The sequence below is a fragment of the Pelobates fuscus genome, chromosome 1 (genome assembly GCF_036172605.1).
Source record: "Pelobates fuscus isolate aPelFus1 chromosome 1, aPelFus1.pri, whole genome shotgun sequence".
Classification (NCBI taxonomy): Eukaryota; Metazoa; Chordata; class Amphibia; order Anura; family Pelobatidae; genus Pelobates; species Pelobates fuscus.
The window spans coordinates 93383285-93396798 of record NC_086317.1 but is presented as its reverse complement, the minus strand read 5'-3'; the positions used below and the strand labels follow the sequence as shown (position 1 = coordinate 93396798).

The 13514-nt window shown below is 42.6% G+C and overlaps 1 protein-coding gene across 3 annotated transcripts in view; it reads right to left on the bottom strand.

The window, feature by feature from the left end:
- Window positions 1-11587: 11587 nt before the first annotated feature.
- Window positions 11588-13514, bottom strand: part of LOC134588049 (caspase-1-A-like) — a 30677-nt gene continuing 28750 nt past the window's right edge. Inside the window, exon 10 of one of the 3 annotated variants that reach the window (XM_063444247.1) lies at window positions 11588-12176. In XM_063444247.1, the coding sequence (XP_063300317.1) occupies window positions 12087-12176 (90 nt within the window). In that variant the 3' untranslated portion in view covers window positions 11588-12086. The remainder of the gene's footprint in view (window positions 12177-13514) is intronic. The other 2 variants (XM_063444246.1, XM_063444248.1) reach the window with 2 other exon arrangements.

Here is a 13514-nt window from a genome sequence, read left to right as displayed (position 1 = left end):
GAAATCTGGTTGCGATCCGAAAATGGCTTTGCCATTCCAGGCTTCCATGTTGTGGAGCCACCAGTGAAGTTCTATACGAACCTCGTCTGTTAGGTAGACGTATTGATCGTAGGAGGTGGAGCGGTGAAGATAGTATGTCTTGAGCCGTTGCATGGCTCGGTAATGTAAAGGTCCTGGGTAAATGGCTTGGATAGAGGTGGACAGTAGGCCTATGGTATGGGCCAGATCGCGTAGGCGAATCTGGTGGGCTGATAACAATTTGCGAATGTCTTTTTTTATATTTTTTATTATTGCGGAGGGTAGTTGCAATATCGCCTGTACGGAGTCTATCAGAAATCCGAGAAACTGAACCTTCTGAGAAGGTTTCAGGGCCGATTTCGGAAAATTGATTACAAAACCTAGATTTTGTAATAAGGCTGTCGTTATGTCCGTGTGTTGGCGTAAAAGGTCTGAATCCTGAGCCATTATCAGGATGTCGTCCAAATATATGATGGACCGAATTCCTTGTGATCGGAGTAACGCCATCACTGGTTTCATCAGTTTTGTGAAACACCATGGTGCGGAACATAGACCGAACGGAAGGCATGTGAACTGCCAAATTTCCTCTTGCCAGAGGAATTGAAGAAAAGCTCGATGATTGTGAGCAACTGGGACTGTGAGATATGCGTCTTTGAGATCGAATCTGGAGAACCAATCTCCCACGCAAAGGAGGTCCCTGAGTAGATGGATGCCCTCCATCTTGAAATGACGATACCTGACATAATGATTCAGGTCTTTCAAGTTGATAATTGGACGTAGGTCTCCAGTTTTTTGTGGACCAGAAAAATGTTGCTGAGAAAGGTGTGTGGGAAAGGGGATTTTTCTATCGCCCCTTTTTTTTACTAGTTTGTGCAATTCTGTTTGTAGTGTCAGGTTGTCTGATGCAGACATTCATAGTGGTGTAGGTGGTGTGTCTTGGAAGGGAGTGGAAAGGAAATCCATTTTGAACCCTTGGACTGTGTGTAGGACCCATAGGTCTTGTGAAATCAGTTCCCACTGTTGGAAAAAATGGGTTAGACGACCTGCTATAGGTACATTGAAAAAAGGAAGGTTTATTACCTGGAGCACTGCGTCCGCGTAAGGAGGCAGATCCACGTCCCCGGATAGATCCTCTATTGGTGATTAGCTGCCTGTGGTAGGGTCGGGGTTCCCCGAGTGCCAATAATTCTCTGAGGGTTGAGGCCTGTAGCCTGTGAAGGCAATTCTGCTGTTCGTTCGGCCTCTATAACGTCCAGCTCTCCCAGAAAAACGGCTTGACTGGGAACGAAAAACCCTCCGTAAGGAGGATTGGGCCTTATTTAGGGTAGTGATTACCGCTACATGTTTGGAATGATCTGGGCCCATTCCCTGACGGTATTAGGGTCAAACTCACCACTAGTTATAGCTTCGTCAGCTAGTATGAAAAGTTGAATGATAGGGCCAGCGATGTCCAGGAGTTTATCCTGGGCTGTCTTGAGACCCTGCTCAATGCCCTTGCGAGGATCTTTCCCCGTCTTAGTGAGGAAGGTCACAAATAGTGGGTAAAACTCTGGTGTGAGAGCCACCTTGTTGGGAATGGTAGGTCGAGGGCACTCGGCTCTGAGTTTTGCCCTAATTTCTTTTTCAAGTGGTTTGCGTAACCACATTTTGCAGAAGTTAGAAATATGATCCGGTGGGGCCCATTCGTCCGACCGTGGATGCTTGATGACCCTGGGGTCGAAGAAGGGGACACCCGAAGTATCCAGGAGGATGTCTGGTTCGGGTGTTTTCTGCATAGATGTGTTTCTATCAGTGTCTTTTTGGGTAATAAATGTCTTCTTGACAAATTCCGATGGGGTATGCCCTAGCACATTCGCCGAGGGGTCCTCATCAGAATAGCCAAGGTAGTCTTGAATCTCATCGCCCCTATGAGATGTAGAACCCTCCAAGGGGTCAAAAATGGTATGGGCGGGGCGGTTGACAGATAATTTATGGGACTTGGCAGGAGCCTTGCCCTTGCCCGCAGACATAGGGCGTTTACGAGTGATTTCCTGATCTGAGGGCTGAGAGTCCTCTGAGTCAGAGGGTATATGTGTGATGGGATTAATGTCGCCAGAAGTTTTTTCATGGAAGGCTGCCAACGCCTTGGGAATAGATTCGGCAATTGTCGAGACTAGCCAGGCTTTAAGCTCCTGAGAAATTGCGGGCTCATTATTGTCATACATGTTGTATTATGTCAAATAGTGTAAGACAGGATATTAAATGGGGTTCACCCAAATATGTTTGATAAAATTTATAAATGGGGGTCACCCAAATCAACGTAGTTGATGTGTAGGGCGGCATACAATAGTGGGGTAGACCACTAAATTATACAAGTGGGTTGTACCACTGTACCGAAAAGAAGTGGGGTTACCACACAAATAGTCAGACCCTTTTAACTAGGGGTATGTCTGTAAATATAGTAAAGTGTGTGTCACTTTAAGTAATATATATTGTACAGATGAGGGTCACTCACTGTAGTGATGGTGTGGAGAACACCCTGTTAGAATTGAGTATTAAAGTGAATAAGGTGGGGGTCACCCACAACAGACATTCAATGAACAACAGTAGTAGAGAAAAAAAGGTGGGGTTCACCCACAAGGCCTTCTTTTATTAGTAGTAGGAGATAATACAGCAGGTATATCCTGTTAATAAAACAAATGAGTATAATGAGTAATGAATAAGGTAGGTGTGAGCACTTTAGGTTCCTATTTAGAAAGTAAATAGGGTACTTACCGATTCCAACGCTGGGTACCAACGATCTGGGTGTTAATGAAGAAAACCGCGGTTTTAAAATGGCCGCCGCCAGTAAAAGGGCGAGAGGAAGCGCGCCAGAAATTGCAGACGCGAAAGGGCGGGAAAACCTGAGGGGCGCGAAATTGAGCCGCGGAATTGAGCCGCGGACTTCTGGGAAATGGAGTCCGCGGCACTAATGAAGAGAACTGAAGGTAGTGCCGTGGTCACTCAGAAATGTGGAGAGACCGCGGCCGCTAGACGTGATAGACTCGCGGGAATAAACCCGGTTCGGTTTTAAAGGGGAAATATATAATAAAATACAATGAGTCCTATATGTTGGCACAGTTATATAATATAGGATAAAAGTCACATTTACCGTATATACTCGAGTATAAGCCGACCCGAATATAAGCCGAGGCCCCTAATTTTTCCCCAAAAAACTGGGAAAACGTATTGACTCGAGTATAAGACTAGGGTGGGAAATGCAGCAGCTACTGGTAAATTTCTAAATAAAATTAGATCCTAAAAAAAATATATTAATTGAATATTTATTTACAGTGTGTGTATAATGAATGCAGTGTGTGCGTATGAGTGCAGCGTGTGTGTGTATGAGTGCAGCGTGTGTGTGTATGAGTGCAGCGTGTGTGTATGAGTGCAGCGTGTGTGTATGAGTGCAGTGTGTGTATGAGTGCAGCGTGTGTGTGTATGAGTGCAGCGTGTGTATGAGTGCAGTGTGTGTGTGTATGAATGCAGTGTGTGTGTGTATGAATGCAGTGTGTGTGAGTGCAGTGTGTGTGTATGAGTGCAGTGTGTGTATGAATGCAGTGTGTGTATGAATGCAGTGTATGAATGCAGTGTGTGCAGGGCCGGTGCAAGGATATTTGCCCCCCCCATATGTCCTGACCTCCCCTCCTCCTCCCTCAGTGGTCCTTACCTCCCCACCCCCGTGTTCCTTCACCCCCCTCCCCCAGTGGTCCTGACTCACCCCTCCCCTAGTGGTCCTTACTTCCCCCTCCCCTCCCCTAGTGGTCCTTACTTCCCCCTCCCCTCCCCTAGTGGTCCTTATCCCCCCCTCCCTCCCCTAGTGGTCCTTATCCCCCCCCCTCCCTCCCATAGTGGTCCTTATCCCCCTCCCTCCCATAGTGGTCCTTATCCCCCCCCCCTCCCTTCCTCCCATAGTGGTCCTTATCCCCCCCTCCCTCCCATAGTGTTCCTTTTCTCCCCCCCTCCCTCCCATAGTGGTCCTTATCCCACCCCCTCCCTCCGATAGTGGTCCTTATCCCCCCCTCCCTTCCATAGTGGTATAGTGGTCCTTATCCCCCCCCCTCCCTCCCATAGTGGTCCGTATCCCCCCCCCTCCCTCCCATAGTGGTCCTTATCCCCCCCTTCCCTCCCATAGTGGTCCTTATCCCCCCCCTCCCTCCCATAGTGGTCCTTATCCCCCCCCCTCCCTCCCATAGCGGTCCTTATACCCCCCTCCCTCCCATAGTGGTCCTTATCCCACCCCCTCCCTCCAATAGTGGTCCTTATCCCCCCCTCCCTCCCATAGCGGTCCTTATACCCCCCCTCCCTCCCATAGTGGTCCTTATCCCACCCCCTCCCTCCAATAGTGGTCCTTATCCCCCCCCTCCCTCCCATAGCGGTCCTTATACCCCCCCTCCCTCCCATAGTGGTCCTTATCCCACCCCCTCCCTCCCATAGTGGTCCTTATACCCCCCCCCCTCCCACAGTGGTCCTTATACCCCCTTTTTTTTAATTTATTTTTTTATTATTATTATTTTTTTTTATTATTATTTCTTATTTTATTTATTTTTCGTCCCCCCTCCCTGCTTGATACATGGCAGGGAGGGGGGCTCTCCTTCCCTGGTGGTCCAGTGGCAGTTCAGTGGGGGGGAGAGGGGGGCTGGCAGAGCTGTACTTACCTGTTCTGCAGCTCCTGTCAGCTCTCTCCTCCTCTGCGCCGTCCGTGCAGCTCCCTCTGTCAGCTCACACTGTAAGTCTCGCGAGAGCCGCGGCTCTCGCGAGACTTACACTGGGAGCTGACCGAGGTGCTGAACGGACGGCGCGGAGGAGGAGAGATCTGACAGGAGCTGCAGAACAGGTAAGTACAGCTCTGCCAGCCCCCCTCTCCCCCGGTCTGTATTATGGCAATGCAAATTGCCATAATACAGACCTTGACTCGAGTATAAGCCGAGTTGGGGTTTTTCAGCCCAAAAAATACTCGAGTATATACGGTAGATAAATAGTGAGAGTGTAAGTTGTTAAAACATTTATTTAACATTAGTAGCAAGGTAGTTTTTAACCCCTTAAGGACACAGCTTCAGAAGCTTGTCTTACGCTTAATGACACAAGCAATTTTTGCATTTTCTTGCTGTATGCGTTCAACTTCAATTTGCATCTCTATCGTTTATTGCACCGACGCATATTATATACTGTTTTTTAGAGGACAGAAAGGGCTTTAATTTGATGTAACATATATATATATATATATATATATATATATATATATATATATATATATATAAATGCTTATTTATTATTAAAAAAAATACAGAAAAATGCAAAAAGAAAGAAAAAAATTGTGTTTTTTGGTACAGTTTTTGCAATAATAATGTGTGCCTAATTAGTGCAGGTTAAAGAAAGTAATTAAAAATAAATTAATTTAGTTGTTCTGATTTACAGAATATATAATGTGTCTGGGATTTTCAGTTTTTTTTGGTAGTTACAGGTCACAAAGCACAAGGAGTAAAATAAACTTAATATGGAGCAATTTTAGAATTTGGTATGTTTGTCTTGTAAGCTTAATAGCCATAAAAGAAAACAAAATTGCCACACAAAAGTATATATTTATATAAAGTAGACATCACAGGCTATTGTCCTAAGGTTGTTTTGACACTTTCTAAGTAGCCATTTCACCGCCAATCTCTGCTAAATATTGGAGTAAAATTTAGTATTTTGGGTTTTTTGGCACACAAACTTATAACAAAGAACTTCTCATGTGTATTTTGTAAAGTTGGTGTGTGCTATTCCTGTACAAGGTTTTATTATGTGTTCAGTTACTTCTGCTGAGTACAACGGTACCCCCATTGTATGTCTTTGGCACTATTTTGTGAAGCTACAGTGCCATATAGGAGACCTGTCCGTTTCAACATTTACAGTAGAATTTTGAGAGGCGGATTTAATGGGCCTATGCTTCAATTTGGGGTATTATAGCAGTTTGACTGTTCAAAAAAACCTCACAAAGGCGTACCATTTGTAAAAGTAGACACCTCAGGGTATCTCATATGGTGCATATTGTGCTTTAACATGCTCCCATTGTTTCACCAGTATATGCCAAAGTATGTGGTAAAATATAATTTTGGGAATTTTTTACATATGGATTAAATTTTTGCTGGGCATTTTGTACATTTCATATGTGCCACTAAGTTCAAACCCCCCAAATTATGCTCAGCTAAGCCTTCTGAGTAAAACAATATGCCCAATGTATGACCTAGACACTATTTTGTGAAGTTACACTGCTGTAAAAGAGACATAACAAGTTAAGTTTTTTAAGTGTGAATTTTCATGGAGGGTTTTGATGCATCCGTGTACCACTTTGGAGCACTTGAGCAGGCTACATATTACAACTACACTATAAAGGCATACCATTTCTTAAAGAAGACATCCCAGGGCAATTCAAAGGGCATTTTTTGAACCTTAGCGTGGGATCATTTTTCCGCTAGCTTGTACCAAGTGTAGTGGTAATACGCATTTTTTCTGCCTTTTTGACACACAAAGTGAGTTTGCGCAGTATATTTTTCAAACCTTATATGTACTACGACTGTATAATACTTCATATGTTGCTCAACTATGTCGGCTGAGTACAGCAATACCCCCGTATGTACCTTTGCCAGGTATATGTGGACATTGAAGGGGCACATTTGAGACACAGCCATTCCAGTTTTTTTCAAACTTTGAATTTTTACGCTGTGTCCATGTCCCATTTTAGAGTATTTTACAAGGCTATATAATCCAATTACCCCATAAAGGCATACCATTTCTTAAAGAAGACATCCCAGGGCAATTCAAAAGGCATATTTTGAACCTTAGCGTGGGATAATTTTTCCGCTAGCTTGTACCAAGTGTAGTGGTAATACGCATTTTTTCTGCCTTTTTGACACACAAAGTGAGTTTGGGCAGTATATTTTTCAAACCTTATGTGTACTACTACTGTATAATACTTCATATGTTGCTCAACTATGTCGGCTGAGTACAGCAATACCCCCGTATGTACCTTTGCCAGGTATATGTGTACATTGAAGGGGCACATTTGAGACACAGCCATTCCAGTTTTTTTCAAACTTTGAATTTTTACGCTGTGTCCATGTCCCATTTTAGAGTATTTTACAAGGCCATATAATCCAATTACCCCATAAAGGCATACCATTTCTTAAAGAAGACATCCCAGGGCAATTCAAAAGGCATATTTTGAACCTTAGCGTGGGATATTTTTTCAGCTAGCTTGTACCAAGTGTAGTGGTAAAAAGCATTTTTTCTGCCTTTTTGACACACAAAGTGAGTTTGCGCAGTATATTTTGCAAACCTTATGTGTACTACGACTGTATAATACTTAATATGTTGCTCAGCTATGTCGGCTGAGTACAGCAATATCCCCGTATGTACCTTTGCCAGGTATATGTGGACATTGAAGGGGCACATTTGAGACACAGCCATTCCAGTTTTTTTCAAACTTTGAATTTTTACGCTGTGTCCATGTCCCATTTTAGAGTATTTTACAAGGCTATATAATCCAATTACTCCATAAAGGCATACCATTTCTTAAAGAAGACATCCCAGGGTAATTCAAAAGGCATATTTTGAACCTTAGCGTGGGATCATTTTTCCGCTAGCTTGTACCAAGTGTAGTGGTAATGAGCATTTTTTAATGTATTTTTTTACTTTGTAAATCTTTTTTTACTTTGTAAAACTTTTTTTACTTTGTAAAACCCGTTTTTAAACTTTTTTTTTACTTATTAAATGTTTTACATTTTCTTAACTTTTTTTACACTTTTACACTTTTTTCTAAACTTTTCTTTTACCGTTAACCCCTAACTAGCAGTAAGCAGCACTAACAGTAAATTCCCCATTTTCCCATAACTCCCACCCACCCCAGCTAGCAAAATATATAATTATAAAATATTTAAATGAATTAATTAAATAAATTGAACCCCTGAGAGTTAAAAAAATAAATAAAAGTGAATCCTCAGGGGTTAAAAAAAAATTAGATCACAGTATAATACTGCGATCTGTATGTTGATCACTGTAGGCAGTGATCAACTGGCAGGGAAGGGGTTAATTTTTATTTAGACTGGGTAAAGGGGGGTGGTATTTATAATTTTTTTTTTTACTTAAACGTTACTAAAACAGTTAAAAAAATTATTTTTTTTACCTTTTTAACGCTTATTTTAAAAAAAATTAACGTTAACCCCTAGTTAGCCTAACACCAAATTCCCCAATTCCCCACTAACTTCCACCCATCCCAGCTAGCTAAATATATAATTTTTAAATATTTAAATGAATTAATACAATAAATGTAACCCCTGAGGGTTAAAAAAAAATAATAATTAACCCTCAGGGGTTAAAAAAAAAAATCAGATGACATTAAAATGTGTACGCTGCCGATGTTCTGCGGGGGGCGTGGCCGACAACGGAGCTGAACGGTCGCATATCTGTGGAGCTCCGTCTCGGCCCCACGGATAAAGAGGCTAAAAATAGACATTTCAGCTATACAATCCCCCAACTTACCCGCCACCCGAAAGCCGACAACATGGGGCGCAAACACAAAAAAATAATCCATGTGGAGCGACCCGCGGCACCCGACATTCGGATCGCCTTCCAGAGGCCTACTCAAGCGCGGCCGGCTAAGATGGCGCCGGAACCGCACATGGCGCTGGAAACCTCAGAGGAGTCCCAGGACGAAAGAGACTCGCAGACCTCACTCCAACCCAAGGACACCCCTCACATGTCTGACACGGACGACGATGACTCCCCGTCCACAAAAGGGGACATCAAGAGGCTGCTAACCGACCTCAGACAAGTCTGGAAAGCTGACCTAAAGGAGACCCAGGCTGAAATTGGGATCCTACAGCAGAGGGTACAAGAGGTGGAGACCATAGAGAAACGCAGGGACAACCACCTACATGATAACACAGAAAGGCTGGATAAGCTCACCGAACAGGTCCAACGCCTACACAATACGGTGGTCTCGCTGGAGTTCAGACACCGCCGTCGCAACATACGTATGAGGGGCATCCCTGAAACGGTGAGCGACGAAGACCTGCTACCCTTCACCCGGAGGCTTGTTTCTTCAATGGGCCTCAGGTGTAACACAGACACCCCAATAATCTTAACCGCTTTCCGGGTGCGCAAATCGCCAGCGGCACCAGCAGGGGCCCCCAGAGACACCATAGCCACAACCAGAGACGTTGCAGCGAGAGCCGCCATTATGGCCAGCTCTAGAACCCTGGGGACAGTGAAACTAGAGGGCTGCGAGGTAGCCTTTTACAGTGACCTTCCCTTCTCGGTCCTTGCTGCTAGGAGGCAACTAGCACCAGTCGCTAAGACATTAAGAGATCTCTCTGTCCGCTATAGATGGGACACAGCGGGCTCACTGGTGGTACATCGGGGCACCGAGGCAATCACTCTGACCCCCAATGATGATCCAGAGACTCTCCTCAAAAGCCTTGGCACGACTGCCCCCAAGCACGGCAAGAGCAGTACGAAACGCAACAATTAAGAGGACTTAATGACCGTGATCCACGGAGGCTGGTGACTGCCTACTCTCTCGACCTCCAGAGCCATCACCGCTAGATGGCTTTCCCCACTGATGTTTAAACTGTTTAATTGTTTCAAATGTTTTACCTAATTTCTTTGACATAGAGTTTACACTGCGGCCAGATAATCCCAAACACAGGGCAAGCTGTACTACATCCAGCGCCCTACTCGCCTAGCTACCCTTACACACACATAGATCAGGGCTGCGAGAACGCCAACGCCAGGCAGCCCCACTAAGCGACACTCTCAGCACACAATTAGCAGTATACAGCATAAAGTCGCCCATTATATGCATTCACATGACACCGTTACTATAACTAAGGATGTGTAAGGCTCATGAGAGTACTACCGTATATGACTATGCTTATAACCACAATGCTTTGTTACTTGTTCATACTATTTCACATATAATGAGAGATGTATATCATATGTACAAAACCAATAAAATATAAATAAAAAAATAAAGAAATAAAATGTATACCCTGCCAATTGATCACTGTAGTCAGTGATCAATTGGCAGGGAAGGGGTTAATTTTATTAAAACAGGGGAAAGGGGGGGTGGGATTTAACTTTAATTTATTTATTTTTACACAGGGAAGCAGATCAGCACTGATCTGTCTCCCTGCACTTCACACAGAACCCGGAAGTGCAGGGAGGCGGAAGGTGAGTATTTGGAGCACATGTGCTCGCTCTGACATGCTGTCAGAGCGAGCACCGGTGCTGGAGCAGCCCGATCGGGTGCTCCCGGTCTGCCTCTAATACAGAGGCAGACCGGAGCACCGTTAACCCCGCGAGCGCCGAAATTGCGGCGATCTGGGGTTAACTTTAGTAAATGACGGAAATTTTCCGTCAACGGTCCTTAACTGAAGGACAAGGTTGACGGAAAATTTCCGTCACCGGTCGGGTAGGGGTTAAATGAAAATATTGCATAAATGGCTAGAAAACAAGAGCCATAATTGGAATAGACTCACCTGGGAGGCAAGCAGCAAAGAAAGAGGATATGGGAGGAGCTTGATGACATCATATAATACTGTTATACACTCTGATTGGTTGAATTGTTTTACATTACTGTTAACTATTTCTTTGCTGCTGGGAGGTTCAGTAAAAAAAGATAAGCAAATATGAAGCCTCCTGTCTTGCCATAAAATTAAGTTAGGAATGTCACAAACCAACAAGATGGTGTATTTATTTATTTTTTTAAAAAAGTAGCTCTGTCACCATCAATATTCTTGTTTCTCAAGTTATTTGTCCTACATGGTACTTGTAATGTAAATGTAGACAAACTATTTTGTCACATTTACATATAGTATATACATAATGTCGGGCACGCGGACTGTATAAGGAGAAGCCCCATGAGGTTTGATGGAGCGAAGTGGGTGGTAAGTATAGCGCTCGTGCTAGGGGTTAAATGCAGGTTACGGTTAATTGCAAGACAGCTCGCGCTGGCAGTAAGGGCGGCAAGCTCGCTACCAGGGCATGAGCCCTGATTGGTAGATAGCAGCGCGAGGACAATAGTGGAGGGAAAAATAGGGGTATAAATTAAAGGGCGCCAAAATTAATTGCCTCAGCTTGTGCCAGACAAATCCAAAGGTTGGCTATATATTAAAATATTTAAGCTGCTGTTCCCACCCACCCTCCCCCTTTTTATTTATTTTATGTCGTGACCTTATTATGGGATGTAAGTCGCCCTCCTGGTCATCACAGGCGGGTGGATTTTGTGGATTTGGTTGAAGAGATATTTATGGCTCCTGGCTTTGGAGGGGGGCGGAGCCTTGGAAAGTGGTTATTTAACATGTTGGTTTTAAAAGTTATGGTTTATTATTATTCATATGGTTATGGTTTAATTGGAATGATGAAATCCGTAATAAAGGTCCACGGCCATTCTCCAAGGTGTATCACTAAAGTTGTTAAATAAACATTTTGATTGAAAATCTGCTTGTGTTTATTTATTTATGTTTCACTTCGATTGCAACATTCAAACCTCATGCTATTTAAGATGAAAAAGTAAGAATTAGCAAATATACAGCAGTGATACAGAGGACTTTTATGACGTTATAAAGGCACAGTAGAGCTGAAAGTTGCCACTCTTTTCATCTAAAAAATAATAATTTATATCTTCGTTGCGATCATTGATGACCCTTATTCAAGATTTTTCAAAGACTCCGAAATGCTTGGTACCTGTGCAGATAAAGAGATAATCTAAGCACCAAAATAATTTCATCTTAATAAAGTGATCTTGGTGCATAGATACTACCCCTGCAGTATTTCAGTTATAAACAGTACAATTTCAGACAAATTACACTGTTTCGCACTCTTACAAGTTTACTAGTGGCTGTCAGACGACGGTTGGGCTAAAAGTCCATAAAATCTGAAATATTAGTTAATCCTAACAAAAGATGCAGGGATCATTTTTTATATAGAATAGTTGACAGAGAGTAAGAAGGATTCATATGTCAAACATGGATTGCAACTCCTTTCTTCATTTGGTACGTGTAGGTGAATCAGTACCCTGGCAGTAGATACAATTTCTTTGTTAAAGTATTCCTCTCCGAGGTAGGCATTTGCAGTTTACCTTCAAAAGATGATCTGACCTATGGAGAGATGAAATCAAGTTTAAAAGTTTACAAATTCTTATCTATCTGTCAATAATTTGTCATACAGCATTTGTATGTCATATGTAGTAAAAATCACCAATAACAGGTACGGGTGGATATCAATTGTACTTGTTACCAGTCATATTTACTACATGATCATATACATGGCTTTAAGTTACGTAGAATAAATGTGTCATTACTCTTAATTACATTGGTGTCCTGCACTATCTAATTGGAATCATGGGGAGAGTTTGTATTTGAAGGCCATAGTCCCATATACACTTGTGAGTGCAATATTTGCCTTCACATACATAGTGCTGCCAGAGGGTAGTAGCCTATCATATACTTTTAAGTCTTTGATATAATTGGCTGTATCCTCATATCTGTTTCCATATCCATCATGCAAATATAGTAGACAGCAGGCTGCTTCCTGCCTGTATGGGAGCCATTTTGAATTACCACAAGCCTAGGATTGATGAGAGTATACTGTAGGACCAAAGGTCCTTTTCAATAGGCAAAGTTCCGTCACTTGTATTTTTGCTCCCACAAAATGGAGGCTGCTGACTGAAAGCCTCACGGGTCAGCTGGACCTGCTCTACTCATAAACAAATCAAGACCTGAAGTGATGATAGTTTAGTTACAACCAGATTTTGGAGAATATATTGCTGTGTTCACGGCAATAACATTTAATTCACTGCCACAGTATTGTGAGACAGGCCACTGTGCCTGTTACAAAAGAAATGCAGGGTTATTTACAAGTGATAGGATTGCCGTGAATTAAAAGTGAATTTCAATTTTAAGGCCAAAGTAATCAAAGTAGAAGCATTGCTAACTTGGAAAAAAATGTATTTTAAATTTGAATTTAACTTTGAATTCTCAACAAATTCTCATTTTAGTAAATCACCTGGATATTATTAAGAAAAAAAACCAATAGCTATTGATGTTCCAGTGTTCTTGGCTGGCGATAATAAGGAGGTGTGTGTTTAATCTGTATAGGATACGAATTATTGTATCTGGGAGAGAGGACACAACTCAACATGCACATGAGATGATTCTATCCCCAAGCACTCCCATTGTCCTAACAAGTGGTGTGAGTATTGTTTTGAACAAACTCTCTAAGATCTTGACATGTCCAGTTCCTATCAACAGCATTTCTGACATCAGTAAGGAAGAGGGGGAAATATGTTTTTAGCTATTTTTTTCTATCTTATTTATTTTAATGTTAATTGATACTAATTTTTAAATGTTAAATTGCATATATGTGGAATATACATCAGATTTATGAACAGTGAGACAATATGCAGAATATCTACTTAGTATTAATATATATATATA